We start from the raw sequence: 18,930 nt of genomic DNA on the forward strand, positions 1-18,930 counted from the left end.
TTTAATATTACAAAAAAAATAAGTTAGTGGCATCCATGTTAAAGTTGACTCGATTTACTTGTAAACGAATCAAAAAAAGTTTTTCCCCAATTTCGGGAATCGTACTTTATAACATAGATTATTTATAAGACTCTTTTCCAATTTTAATATTTTGAAAGTTGAAATTTTGAGATATTTTATGATCTTTCTCTCCCTTTTTAAAATATTTGTCCTATTTTTGTCCTTTTTTCGGAGTCCTTCTATTCTGTTTTTCTTATCGACGTATGGCAGCACTGCACAGGAGAGCAGCTGTGGAAGCTGTGATCCGCTCAGAGCTTGCATGCTTGCGTGCTCGCAAGTCTGAGCGCCTGTGGATCTTGTGGAAGCTTAGAGCTTTCGAAAGCATACGTTGCTCTGATTGGTCACAGGTGTGTGTACTTGATTTTTACCATTGTCTCCTTCTGTCAATCTCTGTTCACCTGGTAGAACTTAGCGTATTAACAATTCATCCGATTTACAACGTTTCTTATAAAATGCTTTGAGCGACAACAAAAATGAACTAATTATTTGTATGTAAAGAAAAATATTTGAAATTTTTTAATTTGAATTTTACTTTGTAAATATGTGAACGCATTTTATTTAAGTTATTCAATATTCTGTGCGCTAAATTCACGATTAGTTCGCTCACCATAAATTGAACTGAAAATGTAATAACTTTAATAATTGTATTGGACATTGAAGCATTCTGGTCAAGTTCGCACCGGTTAAGTCACTTTACAGATACTGGACGGATTAAATCTGTCTGTTATTGACTTGGCTCCGTCATGCAGTTGACCGTGGCTCTAAGCTTATTACGTGCCTCGTTGCGAGCCGTCAACAGCCATTAACGTCACCACATACAATTGCAAATTGATGGCGAATTGTTGGCCATTATGAGGCGATGAGGCCAAGAAGAAGGAAACAGTTGGCAGCTCCAGCTTCAAATGCTATGAATGACCAAAAGGCGCGTGCCGAATTAATTGATGCGACAGCAGCTGAGAGATGCTCGACTTGGAACTTCTCTTGCCACATTAGCATTATCATCAAAATCATCATCATCATCAACAACATCATCATCGACAAGGGAGGCTCTGCAATTTTCATTAGTGCGAGTGTTCATCCCTAACCTCTCTAACCGTCTCATCAAATCAAATTTTAATTTATGCTGACATTCAAGTGTCTGTGGGGCAATTAAATCGACAAGGGGGCGTGGCAAGCGAACACTTGGCTTTGATAAAGTGTCGTCCAAAAGGAAAGTCAACACAATGGGAGACTGACAGATTTTTAGGCCGCATTTCTAAGCCTTTACACTTCACTTCGGAGAAAAATAGCGATTTGGAGGAGAATTTTAAATTGGCTTTGATCTAAGTAACTTAGTATTGAATTTTAAACACAACTGCCATTAATTTTACTGTTGCCATGTGCAAAATGACGGTTTCAATGATCAGTTACACAGCACTGACTGTTAAAGGAACTAGGAACCAGGGCTGCTACACTTTTCGCTTTTTTGGCCAAATCCAGAGTTTTTTTTTATTGACTTCAAATTGGTATATTTTTGGCTTTTAAAAATTTCCCACCATAAAATTAAGCCATAAATATTTTTCACTAGTTCTTTAATTGCGTTTTCTTTAACAATATAAAAGTGATATTTTGTACATAATTGGAGTCTCTTCCCACCACAAAGTTTATGTAAAATATTATCCATGTGTGTACATTTTATTTTTCAATATATAAAATTTATTATTGCTTTTACAATTTACAGTTTTAAAAAAAAAATTATGTATTTAATAAAATGTAAATTGTAAAATTGAAAAATATACCTATCTTTATTTTGTTTACATTTGGCGTTAGATGTATGGAATTTGAATCACTAAACATTAGTGTGAAAAATTACTCTAAGAATGAAAAGTTCGTTACACAACACTGCTTAAGTTTATCAACGTGACTGTGCAATTAGAAACTCTTTATAAAGATGGCTTGCAACGAATCAAATAATAAATCTAAGAAAAATTATGGAAAACTGTGAGTAAAAACCTGGATAAAATTTCAATTGGACTTTTAATGTATTTGAATCTCTTGCAGCAACGCATTCATTTGTCCCATCAGGTATAAAGTGGACTTGCCGGATCCGGCAATTGGCTGCAAGTTTCTGCCATGTGGCAAGACATTGATGGACTTTACAACGGAGCCGGTTTCTTTTCCGCAGTTGGAGACACAATTTAACCAACAACTCAAGGGTCTTCACCTGCTCTTCGACATCGATCTGCTTGGCCCAAAAATGTATGAGCCTTACGAGGGAGAGCCTGTTGGAATGGATCCCCAGGATGCGGCACTTTTGGCCGACATCGAGACGTTGCATGCTAACAATCCCAAGCCGAAGGCGGTGCACAGTTTCCCGACACGTGCCCAGGAATGCCGTGAACTATTCGCCAAGGAGCGTAACACCGTGCCACGCCCCCGTACGGGATTGCAACAGATGCAGCCGGAGGAGCCGCAACTGGAGCTGGAAACCCTGAGTCTGGAGCAACAGCGGCAGATCATTCATCAGACATTTGTGGACATCGAGAAGCCTCTGGGATGTCATCCCACCAGGGCAAACAGCAATGCACGTCCCGTTGCAGTGTTGCCCATCTTCCCGAATCCTTCACAGCCGGAGTTTGTCCAGTTTCAGTTTGGTATTCCACCAAGCGACAATAGCTGCGGATTGCTGAAGGATTGTGGCCATTATTTGATTAATTTCAAAGTGAGTTCCGACCAGACAGCCGATATGAATGTTGAGGGACTGCAGACTTTAATTTCCGATCAACGCTACAAAGAGGAGCGCACTTCGGAGAATGTGGAGCGTGGCGAACACATGATTCTTCAGGAGATGGAGGGAAGCTATTACTACCAGATGGTCAACAGACACATCAAACTGCGCAAGGAGCGGCCCAATCCACAGTCTAATAACAGCCTTTGTTTGCTGGTAAGTTGAAGGACACTTTAGTTTTACAAATACAATAAATATATATTCCTTTATTACAGCAATTGACGTCTGAAAAGGATAAAGCAGAATTTACATTTTATTAATTATAGAATAAAATTTATTAAAATAAACCCAATCTTTTTTATCTTATCTTTTTATATAACCTTATCTATATAATTAAAATAAACCCAATCTTTTTTATCTTATCTTTTTATATAACCTTATCTATCTTTTATATATCTTTATATATAACCGCTGATTCTTTTTCTAAATGCTTAAATATTACATTTTCTACATATATCCAAAAGGAATTTAGAAATAATTTAAAGACATTTTCCAGGTCACATTATATTCAAATATTCACGGTATTTGTAACTTTACGATGTAAAATGCAATACAATATTTGTATAATTTTATTTTATTTAATCATTCTACATAAAACCTGCGAATTTCCCAAGTGAAATCAAATGCGCCATCAATAAAAAAGAGAATTACTGGATGCATTTGAGAGATTTTCAAATAAATTGTTGCTTAGTTAACGGAAATGGGGACATTGTCTGGCAATAAGGATGATAAGTCCCCGTTGATATTGTTGCTTTTTTGTAGCGCAACGTGGTGTCACGTTGCCAGGCAACAGCCTGATGTTCCTGCCACTTCCACATTCCTGGCTGGCAAAGCTGCCAAAAAGCCAGATAAATATAAATATATATATCTAGTACATATATAGTACATTTATCATGTACATATTGTGACGTCTATGTGGGAAATGGAAAATGGTTATAAACATTTTGGGGAAGCTTTTAAATGCTTCGATTTTCTATGGGCTTTTGGCAGAGTTTCACTTTGCTGTTGATGATGTTTGTTAGCTGCAACTTGCAGCTTGCAACGTCGCTTCGTTTATGGCCACGAAGTGTCCACAACAACAACAACAGGAACTCCAAGCAGGCACTCTGTTGGTTGTATTACTAGTTGTTACATGTGGCATGTGTCATATGCTGTGTGTTGCATGTTCCACTTTGTTGCAACAAAATTCAGTCGCTGTCTCTGGCGAGCAGATTCGCCTCGCTAACTTAAATGTGCACATGATGCATGATGGCTTTAATGGATTAGCCAGTTGGCCAACTTCGCACAGAGGCCGAGTGAACACGTGAACGTGCACATTTAAAGCTCACTGTTAAATCGACAGCTGAGTAATGTGGCAACATCAACTGGGGGCAATGAATACGAGATGCGAGAGCATTAAAGCCACAACAAATCAAATCGATTGCCATACATCAAAGCAATCAAATGTACCCCCAATTTGTCCTTGATCCTTTGGCAATGGTGTTGCCAACGCTAAAGCAAATGCAAATTGGTCAAGTCCAGCAATCAAACACTTCACAAATATTTATTGCAAAATTTGCATTCTTTGCCAGCTATCAAGTTCTGGTCAAAAGCCAGGCAAAAACCTATTGTCCTGCTCGGCACGGATCAAAGTCATGGTAAGGCCAATACGGTCAGAAAGAGCTTCAAGTGTTTCTGGTTTCTCTTTCTGTTTTTACACCTGTTACTTAAAAAATAAGGAAAAGGTTATATTGTGTTCGTTGGAATGTATGTAACAGGGAGAAGGAGGCATTTCCGACGCCATGAAGTATATATATATTCTTGATCAGCATCAATAGCCGAGTCGATATAGCCCTGTGTGTCTGTCCGTCTGTCCGTTTGTCCGTCCGTGTGAACGCCTAGATCTCAGAGACTATAAGAGATAGAGATATCAAAGTTTCACCCACAGACTCCAAATGCGTTGAAGCAGGTTAAGTTTGTTTAAAATTTAAGCCATGACCCCATACCCCTCGGCAAAACGCGAAAAACCACCACACCCACAGTTTTTAAGATAATACAGTTTATTTATTAATATTATCTATAATCTTACTTACCCGCAGCAAGATTGGACAAGTAGAACGGGAGTAATAGCTAATTAAAGTAATTAACAAAGTTTTTATTTCAATACAATCACAAAAATATGCAGTAGACTTTCTTCGGCAGTAATTTCTTTAAAGTACTTTTATATATATTGAAATAAGTAACGGGTATCCTATGGTCGGGATCTCGACTATAACCTTTCCCACTTATTTTCTTCTTAAATTGATGTTTACAAAAAAAAAACAAAAAAAAAACAGCTGGTCAATCACAGATTCATATTAAATTACATAGTAGCAGTATTTAGCAAGGATTGCTCTCTTTTGTACTGCGCTTTAATTTAAGAGACTTTATTCTGGTCGAAAAGTTATTGCAGACAGTTGAGGATTGATTTGGAGTTTTTATTGATTAAAATAGGAAGCGCTTTAGACTTACTCTTACTCTAAATCTTTCTCTTTAGCTGGCGGAGACTAGAAAGCTTCCATTTCCATGGGGTCAAATAGGAAATTCAACTTAATTCTTACTTTTTCCTGCTTTTCTGTTAAGAAGTATGTGCAAGGACTTGACTGTCAGCACTGACTTAATAACATTTCAACTTTCCAAGCAAGTAGAACCTAATTTTACAGGTGAGTGTCAACTGCTGCTTTTATTTAATGCAATTTTGACCAGCATCTCCACTTTTTTTTCTGAAGTGCATTGGATGCAGAAGTAGCTTTAACTTCTCTATAAGTTGAAAGCAGAAATTAATAAATATCTGGAAAAAAATAAACAGAAATTGTACTCCCAACTAGCTGTAGATTGTAATTAAAAGTATAAATAATATTATTGTCTTCAATATTTTATCTAATTTATTTGTTATAATACTTATATAGTTTAGGTAATACATACATTTTTCTATACAAGTAATATATATAAATTTTAAATAAAAATTAAATATAAAAAAATTTAAAAAAATAACAGCTGACCAATTTTTTAACAGGAATAAAAAAATGTCAATTAAGTATAGATTAATCATCATATTGATAAACACAAATGTGTACAAGTATGCATATTTAATTAAATTAATTAAGCCATTTTTTTGATGCTGCACTCTTTTAGTAATTATAATCAATTGTAAATTATTATTTATTAATTTTTTATCAAAAAAAATTATATTTTATGCCAGAATCAAAACGTGCTCAACACTCAAATGAGTAATGGGGTATCACAGCATAAACTGCATTTAACATAGGGTATCTTGTGGAATGGAAGTACAGGTAAACCACTAATTAATTAGTTTGGTTCGACGTCGCAGCACAGCAGAAAGTTTACTTCAGTTTATAGGTCAACAAACCTTTAATTTATTATTGACACTGCTTTTATTTTATGTTAAACTTATAGCCAACTTTCTCTCTATCTTTCTCAGTCTCTTTCTAAGTTATTAGCCCATTGAGCTGCCACTGTCAACTGCCGCTTACTTTGTAGTTCTTTTTTACTTGAATCATGATCTACTATGTAAATAAAACTTTCCAATCATGAATCATTAAACTATGCCAACAACTATAAAGTTTTGCCAGCAAATTAAAAGTTTGCCCAAAACAATTCAGATCTAAATCCAAGCAAATTCCAAATCAAAACATAGGAAAAACAGGCAAACAAAACCAATGTGTGTTAATAAAAAGGCTTAGATTTCTAGAATAGCTTATAGACAAAATTGCAATAACGAAATTGATAAAAAAAAAAATGGGGTGTTCCTGAAATGTAAAGCAACCAAAAACCGAGCAAAAATTTATGGGTTTTCGGTTAGTTTATATTTCTGGAATCCCCCGGACTATAAAATTTTTAATTGGCACTGTTTTAAGTTTTGAGCTAAATATCATAATATACATAAATATCTTAATATTTCTTTAAAATATATGCCATACTTGTTTGACTCTGTCGATTTTATTCTAAATGTAGTTATAAAGATTGCTAATCAATTTGTAGTATAGTTTCCGCAAGGATTTTTAATACTCTTCAGGTCTACTTGAAGGCGAGATGTGGAATGGCTTTAGAAGTATCTCCAAAGCTAAGAAAACCACACACAGGTGAGCATCCGGAATTGCAGCTGTCCCGCAAGACGTGTCAGACGGAGAGCAATTCCATTTGCACTAAAAAACAGACAACATCCGAAATGGCAGACATTCCATGTCCTTGTCCTGACAGCGGCTGCCTTAAGGGAAGAGGAAGAAGAAGAAGAACAACAACAGCAATAATAACAAAAACAACAGCTAACGCATTGCAGATGGGCGCGTCTTGCATTTTAGTTGTATTTTTTTATTTTTTCAACAGAAACTTGAAATAAATACAAAGCTGAAATACAAAATTCTGTGTGTGTATGTGTGTACTTTTAGCAGTAGCTGTAGTAAGCAGTGACAAGCGGGCATTGCCACATGTTGCAATATTGCAATTCAATTTTTTTTTTAGATGCAATGTGTTGTGACGCACTGAAGGATATATTTGAGGTTATGGTACTTTCTCTTTTTCTATCTGTCTTTTCTCCATATCTTTTTTCTAAGTACACTACACTTGCAACTTCTTTTGAAATTGGGTTAAAAAACTTACTTTGAATCATTATCAAAACACTATATCAAATAGCAATAAGATATATTGAATGATTTGTGAATATATACAGAAAATAGTTATAGAATACATTCCTACAGATTAAGTCTTGATTTTGTTATTGCAGACAGTTTGCTTAAAATGTCACTGCATTCGAATAAAAATACAATAGAAAGTCAACAAATACTAAACCTACAACAACGGGACATAATGGAAATAAATCGGACAACCCAAGCAGTAATAAATTAGCTATGAATATAAGGACTTAAGACTAAGGACTAAGAACTAAATGTGAGTGCAGGATATTAATAAGTTGCTTACTATCCAATAATCCATTGACCCATTTTTTTTTTTTTTGCATTCTATTTCTACCTTGGTAAGTAATAGTCATGTTTTAAGCATTAGTTTGTTTTTATATTTTCTGTTTCTGTTCATTGTCTGTTCTTTACTTCGTTTAGTTGAGAAAGTGCTTTCAGTAACATACATTACTAAAAAGTCTGCGAGAAATTAAAAATATATTTTTATTTTTATTATATTAATATTATTGTTATATTTTTTTTTTTATTAATGTACGAAGTTTTTTTTAATTTTTTTTTTTAAATATTTGCTTATTGCTTAAAGTTTAAGCATGAGATAGCTTTTTTTAATATTTTCAGTTCCAGTTTGTTGTCTGTTCTTTACTTTACTTTACTATTATTAATTAAATTATTTTTATATTTGGTATTTTCATACAAATTTTGTTTTTAATTGAAATTATTGTATATATATTATTCATGAATTTATGTTTTTTTTTGAAATTTATATGTTTTTATTTCAACTAATTCCGCGGTCGCCGCAACCAAAACGTTTTGCGGTTGAATGGATGCTTTTGTAGCATACTTAGTGGGGCTGACACACACATGAAAGCGTGTATATATGTATGTTTGCTTTTGTTGTTGCTGTTGTTGTAGCTGTTGCTGTTGCGACTGCTGAGCATTGTTTTCTCCCCATAATATTTATGTTATGGTTACAAGGTTCCGCCAGTTCACATTTGTGGCAAGTTGTGTTGTGCGTGTGTGTTTGTGTGTGTGTAGGTGGCACACGTCTGCGGTTCCTTTCAGTTCCAGTCGACAACCCAATTCAATGGCGGAAGTGTGGCATTTCAGCACAGCAAAGATGCTTGTGTGGCTAAAAGCTTTGCTTCTGCCACAAATGAGAAGAAAAAAAAAAAAAAATGCTCTCCATAAGTCAAGCAAATCGTTTGTTAATTGGCTGACATGTAGTACTCTTTTGGGGCCAATTTAAAAGTGCTCCGAATGAAGGTCAAAGAAATACATTTTTTTTTTGGTAATCAGGATGTATATACATATGTATGTCTTTCGTTAACATCGCTGTGATTGATCGACAGATGTAGAGAAGCGGAAAAAAATTATAGGAAGCGGAGAGATAAACATGCAGAGTCTTGCTATCCTACTCTCACACTCACACAAGTCACACACTGCTTCATTCGGAGAGGGAGAGCAATTTGCAAGGCTCATCAGTGCTACCAATGTTGCCCACTTAGCTATTTTCCCGCCAGATCTAAAGTTTTTCGAATGCCAAAGCGTGAAAAGTTTAAAATGGCGTCTGTGTATAGTTTTTTTTTTTTAACTTAAAAAAACTACTGAAAATATACGAAATAATTTTTACTTAAAAGTCTTAACCACTTTTTATTCTCTTTTTTTTTTAAATTTAAAATACATTTTTAAAAAATACAACAATGATAATGAATAAAAAAAACCTAATTGTATTGCCAATTTCTGGGTTCTTAGCTGAGATATGGTTGTTCCTACAAACGGACTGATAGACGGACCGGTTTAAATCAACTCGATTTGTAATACTAATCTAGAGTTTATAGCATATGCCAGATTGTCGACTTGCAATGCATATATTTATAATCATACCCTTAGAAAGCCGTTTAATTTAAACACTTCTTGCACAGCATTTTAATAATGCACGCAATAATTTTGTTTTTTTTTTATTATGTAAGTCATTATATTGCGCTAGAAGAAAAGCTGAGTAATAATACAGACAGAGGATGATTAAAATGCCGCTGAGAGATGGATAGCGAAAAAATTGGCAAACAAAGTATGAAATTAACATGGCAAGCGAAAAAAGCCATGAAAATTCCGCTAAAAATTGCAATTTAATTAATGAAAATGCATCAAGGATGCAGTCCAGAGACTCTAGACTGTTAAATTATGCGATAGGGCGCAGATACAAAAATGGAAATGAAAGCGTGGGAGAAAAGATCTGTGTATGTGTGTGTGTACGGGTGTGTGTGAGAGTCAAGAAAAGCGTCAGCTGGCGCGTGATAAAAAAACAAACTTAAAAGCGAGAAAAAAATAGCTGCGTGGAAATGTGAAAATTACTAGAAAACCAATTTTACCAAATTAGCAAGCTGTAAATTTACAGCTCTCGTCTCGTCGTCCAGTCGACAGCAAATTAATAAAGTTTTACGTTATTAGTGCACTTTTCACTTTGCTCATTTTTCTGGCTGCCTGCATTAGCATTGCTAAGGCAGCCATTTTGTTAGTTTTTACGTTCGTCCGTCTATATGTCTGTCTGTCTGTCTGTCCTAATGTCCGTCTAAAAAAGCCGAGTGAGTAGCTGCTTGTGCTTTTGCCCAATTTAATTTCGCTTGTACTTTTAAGCAGTCGGCACTGAAACTTTTTTCCCTAAATAAGTTGGCCAAGTTAAGCCCGTCTCAAGAAGGGAGGGATGTGAAGAGGGGGAATGGGGACATTCTTCCATTGTGCGTGTGTAAATTATATGCAGAACTTTGAGGTCGGCCAACTTTAAGTAGTCGACAGTTGGGACTCCTTGAATTTCCTCGCGGCTCGCTTTAATTTATCGCACGGTTTTTTTCGCATTTTATTTATGTTTTTTATTATGCATACCCAAATGCATATATACATATAGAGTACACATATATTTGGCTTAACGTTGACACTGGATGAGGACAAGAGGTGGGAAATGTGCAATGCAAAAACATAGCAATATCCTGTCGCACAGGAAGCAGGACTCGCAACGCATCCTACGCGCTATTGACCTAATTTACGATGTGGTGGCAAGTTTTTAAAGTTGTTCCTGTTAATGGTCATCGTTTAGCTTTTGTCCTCTTAACAGGATATCAAAGGAAAACTATATTTCCCGAAACTAATTAATATTTTTAACAAGGCTGCAAACCGGTTATGAACCGAACCTAGTAGAACCGGTTCGGTTCGGGTAGCTAGGCAGCCTGAACCAGATCATGAACCGAACCCTTGAAATTATTTACTTGCCAACCCGAACCTAAGCCAAACCGATTTCTAAAATAAAAGGCTCGGTTCAAAAAAAAAAAAATTACATAAAATTTATGGTTTTCTAATATTACGAAATTATTCGACACTTCGGATTAAAATAAGTCATATTTAAATCTTTAAATAAATTCAAATTATCATCAAAACTTGAGTTATTTTTAAAAAAATATTTAAATTAGTTCAAAATGTAGAGAAAAAGTATAACAATACAAATATATTTCGAACCCAAGCCTTGGTTTCAGGGGTATATAAGCCAATTCGCGAACCAAACCGGTGTCTTGCTCTATGGCTCGATCCGCCGAACCGAACCTTTAACAAAATTTTGGAGGCTTGCAGCCTTGATTTTTAAACTTAATAAATTATTATGGAACTTAGTTATCAAGGCAATTTACTCAGCAGTTTATTACGAGCTTCAAGAAAATAAATACTCCCACATTCAATGATTAATCAACGCTCGAATATTCTGCGAATATCAGCAGCAAACAAAATTCATAAGTGCAAACTTTACGTCCGCACATAATTTTCAAACTATAAATTTCTGCCCCTGGATTCCAAACCTGCACCACCCCCCACCCCTGATTTGTTGCCTGCCCGCTTTACTGTTATTGCATTCAATTAGCCGGTCTCCAAGTTTGAGCTTTCACTTTTTCGGTTGGCCCCATTTCATTAGGAATTTCTTCCTCCAACGCACTTTGTGGACGGGACCAAAGTTGACCGACATAAATTTCATTAATTAGTGCAACAATTTCTTGTATACTTTGCCGTACAACATTTTGAAGATTTGTTAATGTTGCTTCGGTTATTAGCAAATGTATTTATGATGGTAGTTTGAAGTGAAAATTACACGATACACCAAATTTGAGAGAATGAGTGGAAAATAGTTGACCCAAGAGAGCAAAATGTGCGATATTCCAAATTTTATAAATTTATTTTTAGCTGAAAACATTTAACAAATTTCAAATTCACTTTTCTGAAAAAATGGCAAACCTACAGAGGAAAAGGGGATAAATCAATTGAATAATATTAATGAATTATTTATGAGATAAGACCCAAACCCTAGAAAAACCCTCAATTCATCACACGTTGACAATTTTCGCAGAAGCAGTCAGTAGGAAAGACTATACAACTTAGAAATACCCAGTAATTGAATTTAAAAAAAATATATAAAGATTAACATTTTCAAATTAGAAAGCAAATAAGAAGAAGCGCATAACTCAAGCTATTATTACAAAAAAAATTTAAATAAAATATGAATATGAAGAAAATGTTTATTCGCAACTTTTTAAACTAAAAATTCCAATACAAAAAAGTATACAAAAAATACGTATTTTAAAATGATTGTCTTTGGGCTAAAAAATTACAGGGTACACTGTGAAAGCAGACGGAAATAAAAAAATAGATACAGCAACTGTAGAAAAATGACACTGGAGACCAATAAAACACGATTATTGCGGTCTAACTTCGCAGACACCAAGCACAGACAATAAGCAGCATTCGAGATAAAATCGTTGATGCAGAAGGTAAGGGATGGAACGAGAGCTAGACGAAGAGAGCATGCCATAATAAATCACAAGCCGCAGGTTGCCACAAAATATTGAATGTGTGGCACAAATTCAAGTTTGTCAAGAACAACGCATTAAATACTCCGTATGTTTTACGTAGTTCCTGACCATTAACCAGTATTAGGTAATTGCGCAAGCTGCACTCGGTAAAGTAAATGCTATGGACTGAGATTTGGGCAGGTTGAGCCATATTAGGGGTATTCCAGATAAAGATTACATTAGATTTTATTTAAATTTAGATTTCGGCAATTATGAGTTGATTTGGTTCATTATGATAACAATATGTGGCCACACTTGGGTTTTGTTGACATTTTATTGTAAATTTAATATGAAGAACGTTGAAATAACTATATGTTTAATGCACAAAAATTAATATAAAAAAAAAGTCTTATAAAAATAATTTTACGCATTCTTTGTCATTTTGGGTTTTCACGCTATAAAAATAAAACATAATCACGATATCAAAATCTAATCAGTGTGCAAAAAGGGTGGTTATGTAAATAAAATAAAATAACAACAGCTTAAATGTGAGATAATTGAAAATGATTGTTATTGCTGTTATTGTTGCTGCACTTGAGTACTTTGCGTAATGCATTAAATGCAATTTGAACTGTTAAAAGCGCACTTTTCGTTTGCGCGCCATCGCCCTTTCGCTGTAATCATAATTTGCATTGCTGTGAAATATTATGGCAGCAGCTAAAAGTATGCAATACAAATTTTTATTTACACTACGAACAACAACAGCAACAACGACAAGGCTGAAAAGTTGAAATAGCGGCAAGAGTGTAAAAGAGAGCGAGATGGAGTGTGTGTTTGTATAAAGAGAGCGTACTTACCTACGGAGAATGGCCATTGCTGCTGTTGATAATGTTGTGTTTGTTGTTTTTGCATTATGTTAAAAACTATCGCCATTATTATAATAACTGTTCGGAATGTTGACGCCGCTTTGGCGCTACGCAGTTGCCTTTTTCTGCTTCTTCTTTGCCCTGCTGCTAGTGTTGCTGCTGCTGCTGTTTCTGTTGCTGCGACGTCGACGTCGGCAGCATTACTCGTGTTACGTATAGCGGCTGCGTTGACGTCGACGCCGCTGCAGGGCAAAGGCGCGCATAAATTTACCCTAAAATGTTGTGGTTCTGTTTGCAGTTGTTCCTCTTTCTGTTGTTGTTGTTTGTGTTTTACAATAACTATTTCTGCAGGCATTCAGCGGTTGTTTATTATACTATCTGCTTATAGTTGAATTTAAGTTATATATGTATGTATGTATATAATTGTTATAGATGCTTCACTTGTTTTAGTTGCATTTTTAAATAGACTTGTTCACTGTTGCTGCTGCTGCTGCTGCTGCTTTTGTCGCTGCCGCTGCCATCAACGGCAGCAAGGGGCGCCATTTGTTTATTTTGTGCTCTTTCGTGCTCTCTTTTGCGTTTGATTAAAGTAAACACACCTTATACACCGTTGTTGCTGCTTTGGAAGGAACACTTCACTTTATTTACTGCTTAGACGTGGTTTTGTTGTTTTTGTTGTTCATTCTGCTTTGTCTCTGGCCAAAAGTCAAAAGAGAAATCAAGTATTTGTTGTTGTTGCTGTTTTCACGTCAACACCATGCGGCTAAGTTGTTCTCAACACAGTCACTTTGTTATTGTTGCTGTGCTATAGTTTAGCATACCTGACCCTGTCACTTTGAATCATTTCCCAGCTACTTGCAGCTCTTTTACTTGTCTCTTTTATTTGCATACCCTTTAATCGTATAGTACAAGAGTATATTATATTCGTTGCAGGGTATGCAACAGGAAGAAGGAGACCATTAAAATGGTATAAAGTCACTCCCAGCTTATTTGATCAACTACTTTTACATATTTAAAGTTTTAAATGAAATTTTCTTTTAATGGAATAGAGATACAAATCAAATTTAAGCCCAGATTTGTTAAATGATTTTTAAACGTTAGCATAATAACTTAACTGTATTTTTTACACATATTATATACATTAAATGTAGTGAGTCAAGCTGAGAGCCACTGTATATTCTTGATCTCCATCAACAGCCACTTGCATTTAAACTATAAGAGCTAGAGACAAGTTCACAGATAAAATAAATAAAATGGGTATCATTTAGTCGAAAGCTCGACTTGTTTGTTTTAATTTCTGCCATTTCGTTGTTCTATATTTACAAAAGCAACTTTTTCTCATTTCCTCATCTAATTTAATTGCATTCGCGGCCTGTTGTCGATTTAAAAAACGTTGGCAGTTTCTGTTCCTGGTTCCCCCACTCTTTCTCTTACCCTCCTCTTTGTTCCCTCCTTCAACCATCTGCAGTCTACCTTATTGACCCGCTTCTTTTCTGTTTGCTTGTAGTTGTTTTCTGTTCTGTGCGCCTTTTGTTTGTATTGGCCATGAGTAGATTTTATTGTGTGCTACTATGCTTTACCGTTATCCCTTAATCCTTATCAGTTGCCAATCGCTCGCAAGTAAAAAGTTTCACACAAACAATGCGGCTTTATGTTAGTTTTCCTTTTTATTTTGTACTGTTTTTTTTTTTCCTTTTATTTAACTCTACCAGCTGCTAACTTTTACAGTTGTTGTAAAGCTGTGCAATAAAGGTAAATGATTTATTATTGAGTTGTGGCCAAGTTCGGTTTGCGGCTGGATCTTGACGCTTTATTGTTGCTATTAACAATGCGCAAAATAAAATTCAACACTCAACTGGTCAATTGGCTGTTTCAATATGTGCTAAATACGCTTAAAGCTGAATTTGCAATTGTAAATACTAAAATAATAATTTTAATGTGGCATAATTAAGCATACCCATTTGACATAGTTAATATACTGTTGTTTGCCAATTTACAAAAAACTATCAAATTGAATTCACTTTAATTTCAACACCTGTTATATATTTGAACTGGCTGACAGCTCTACAAATGTAAAACTGAATGCATCTAGTCATCTCGCTTCATCCTGCAGGAAAGCTGTAAGAGCTTTGCATATAACCAGGCAAAGAGCGAAGATCTAAAAGAAGATTTCGATCAGGAGAGCAAACTTGCACAAGATCAGCATAAAGATCACACGAATAAGCTGATATTAAGCAGTATGTCAACAAGGGCAGCAAGAATCCTTAAATATACATATGTATGTATGTATGTATATGTAAGTATGTATGCACATAGGCAGCATTTTATTATGCTCGTGCGTGGGACTAAATACGCATAATTGTGCAAGGAGCACAGGGAAATCTTGTCAGCCATCTATGAGGACCTTATGTCTAAGCAGCTTGACGGATAAAGAAAAGAGAATGCTTATCAGAATTCCTTTTCTTTCTTTGGAGTTCAGCGGGTGAGAGTGCGAGTGTGTGTGTGTGCTGAGGTTGCGTGTGTCACAGAGAGTGTTTACAGAGCTTTTAACAGGCGCGTGTTTATGAATTATAAGGTATAACAGAGGGACACATACAAACACACACACACCCACACACGCATACCAAAAGTTAAGTGTGTGCAGCATATGAATAGTTGTTGTTTGATTTGTCAAAGCGTATTCTAAAAGCATTTCAATAACTTATTTAAATCCTTCTGCTCGTTCATTGACATCGAAAAGTAGCCATAAAATATGTTTATTAGTTAACGTTAAGCTTGCAATTGCTTTTAGTTAATTAACAGACCGGCTTATGTGGATTGTGGCCTGAGAGTTGGTGTGGATGGCGTCCGACTGTGGACTTACAGTCCATTAACCGATAACTTGTAAGAGAAACTTATAGCCTTATAGCGCTAAGAACATCTCCCAATGAAAAAAACACTGCATTACATTATTTATTTACCCGAAAGCAACCTTGAGAGTGCTTTCACATATTTCATACATAATACATACACATATATATATATATATATATATATATAAATCGCTCTGTTTTCCTTTTGAAGTCTGTGTTGTTTTTGAACCCTCAACTTGGCTGTTGAAAATATCACCTTTGGCTTTTCCAGCTGTCTGGCTGCTGACCGAGGTTGATTGATTTCGTTTAAGCTCAAAGTTGAAACATGTTCGGGTAACCACTTGGCCAGGTGTCAATAATGTGCTTTTAGCCATTATGAGCTGATACTGCTTAAGGATTTTCAGTTCTTTAACTGAAATATGTTTAAAATTTATATTTAGTTATTCCAAATCCCAAACGAGCATGTTGTTTAAAGTCTAATATTTAAAATATCAGCTAAACAGTCACTGTGCTATACATATAACACTTTTGCACTCAGTAATCATAGACTGTCATACACATAATCCACAACAATCATATACTGTCATACACCTAATCCACAACAATATCTTCGCCTTCTCTCTTTTGCTCACTCTCTTAAGTCAATTTAGCTGCAGAGTAAGAAACTTAAGTGAGTCTCTTATCATTAGTAGTAAATAGGTTCGACATTTTGCAGCAGGTAAATTGCTGGCCAATTCGAGTAATCGCCATAATTTTGGCCAAACTCTGACTGTGATTCACAGTTAACTTGGCCCAAGTGTGCGAGTGGGCCAACAGCTTACACATGATGGCACATAAATCACACGATTGGCAGCCAGCGAAATAAATTCAGCTATTTGTGGAGAAGGAGAGGATTGTGGATGTGGATTGTGGATCGGCAGTATGTGACATGTGACAGTGGGGTCGCTTATTATTTTGACGCTTTTATTTGCACGCACGAATGAGCGAGCGAGGGGGCGAGAGAGTGAGAGAGCGAGAGGATGAAGCTTTAATTTCATGGTTAATCTGTTGCAAATGTCAGCTGTCATTTGTTTATTGGTATTTGTTGAATTGTTTGTCGATTTAAGCATCAACATATCAGTGTGTCAATGTATCAATGTGTCATTCTCACTCACTCTACAAATTTACACGCTAATTGCAGTTTACGCATTTTCTATGTTCCGAAATTCTTGCATAATTCTTCTTGAATTGCAATTCTTGTTGACATTTGACGCGAATCATTGTTGTTGTCCCGACTGTTGTTGTTGTTGTCGCTTTGATGAGGGTGCAATGCTTGTGGCATGCAACACACGACACACAATCGACAATCGTCGAACAGTTCATGAATATTTAAATATCTATTGTTGTTATTGCAGTCAGGTGTGCACTTTGAATTTCGCTCGTTATCACACACACCCAAAACAACACACACAGACGCACACACACCTCCCTCCTCTGTTATCACTTATTACACTTTTTTTAGTTAACGTCCTGCCTCAACTGGATGTTGATTACGTTTGCAACAAACTCGCGTTTTCGACACTTTCGACATCTGCGATGTTTTTGAACTTGCCACTTGACAAACCGTTAGGCACGTGTCGCACTTCCGCAGCGCAGGAATTCCGTTAGGGTACTGGTTGCCACAAATGTTGGTCCACTTGTCTGCGATGGCACCCACTGCCAATTGAAACGCAAACAACAGCAAACACTTCGTTGTGGCAACAGCAACAAGCTGTGACAGCTTTTCACAAATGTTTTCAATTCGCCGCAACTCCGAAAATAAATGTATGTTTAAGCTTTGCTGAGGGGATGGAATATGTTTACAGGGGTAAACGCTGTTATGCCGCAAATGGTCTATGTTAGCCGTAGCTTACGTGAGTTGGCAAACTAACAGATGTTTATGATGTCTACAGCGAAAGATGCTGTTAAGTGTAGCTTATGTAAGTCAGCAGTCTGCTGATGACAAAGATGTTTACAGCGTCTGACGCTGTTAAGTCACAAATTGCCCATGTTAAGAGCTTGGTCTGCTTAGGTATTCGGATTTCGCTGTTAATCAAAGTTTGCAACCGTCTGTTAAATCTCAGACTGTCTCAAAGCCTTTACGGCTGCTAGCATTGGATTAATCAACAGCACTGCTGCAATTACTATTACTATTAACAGTATGTACTAAATGTACGATTCCTTCCCCTAGCAGCTGTTGACTTTTGCTGCTGCTGTTAAAAACATTTTCAAATATATTAGTATTTGGAACTATATTTTTAAAATAGTACAGAAGAGTACCAACTCTTCTTTTAGCATACAAAAAAATGTACCATCTTTAAATCAGTGATTGTACCAGTTTCCCCTGCTAACAGTAAAATATTCAAACATCAAAGAATGTTTCTGTTGTATTTTGGCCCATTACAATTGAAACTCATTGTAAAGCTAGATGTACCAAAATTAGCAGGTAAATTCCAGTATTATTTCATATGCAGATTAAGTTTATTTTTAACTTTGAGCTCATCGTCCCAAAATATTGCATTTCAAGCTTAATTTTAAATTGGATTGCATACAAAAGTGTTTTTCAAACCTGTTTTCCATAGTGCAGAGCATCACTGGCGCCATCTAGCGTGCGTAAACTGCAAAGTGTTTGTGCTACAATTTGTTTAGGTGTGTGTGTGTGCGTTTATGTATGTGAGCTGGGTATTCCAAAGTCTAGCACGCTGTTGTTTGTTTCTTTAACTATTTAAGCAGTAATTCAATGTAAACTGGATGGACAAGTGTTATTTCTAAATAATTGGCTTCTCCCCGAACTGCTACAAGCATTTACATACAGTTGAATACCCTGTAGAAGCTAGTGGAGCGCATTAAAGTCAACCAGTCACAGTTACT

General features: G+C 35.8%; 1 protein-coding gene and 1 long non-coding RNA gene across 2 annotated transcripts; one reads left to right on the forward strand and one right to left on the reverse strand.

The window, feature by feature from the left end:
• Nucleotides 1-1,921: 1,921 nt before the first annotated feature.
• On the forward strand, nucleotides 1,922-3,119 carry LOC117780582. The gene is made up of 3 exons (XM_034617164.1): nucleotides 1,922-2,040; nucleotides 2,101-2,983; nucleotides 3,043-3,119. Exons 1-3 carry the CDS (start codon nucleotides 1,991-1,993, stop codon nucleotides 3,085-3,087), a joined length of 978 nt encoding a protein of 325 aa, XP_034473055.1. The 5' UTR covers nucleotides 1,922-1,990; the 3' UTR covers nucleotides 3,088-3,119.
• Nucleotides 3,120-13,754: 10,635 nt separating this feature from the next.
• Nucleotides 13,755-17,742, reverse strand: LOC117781458. The gene is made up of 2 exons (XR_004617165.1): nucleotides 17,629-17,742; nucleotides 13,755-13,884 (listed from the first exon to the last, which is right to left on the reverse strand). It is a non-coding gene; the product is annotated as an uncharacterized LOC117781458 (long non-coding RNA).
• Nucleotides 17,743-18,930: the final 1,188 nt, after the last annotated feature.

The sequence above is a fragment of the Drosophila innubila genome (assembly GCF_004354385.1).
Source record: "Drosophila innubila isolate TH190305 chromosome 2L unlocalized genomic scaffold, UK_Dinn_1.0 4_B_2L, whole genome shotgun sequence".
Taxonomy (NCBI): Eukaryota; Metazoa; Arthropoda; class Insecta; order Diptera; family Drosophilidae; genus Drosophila; species Drosophila innubila.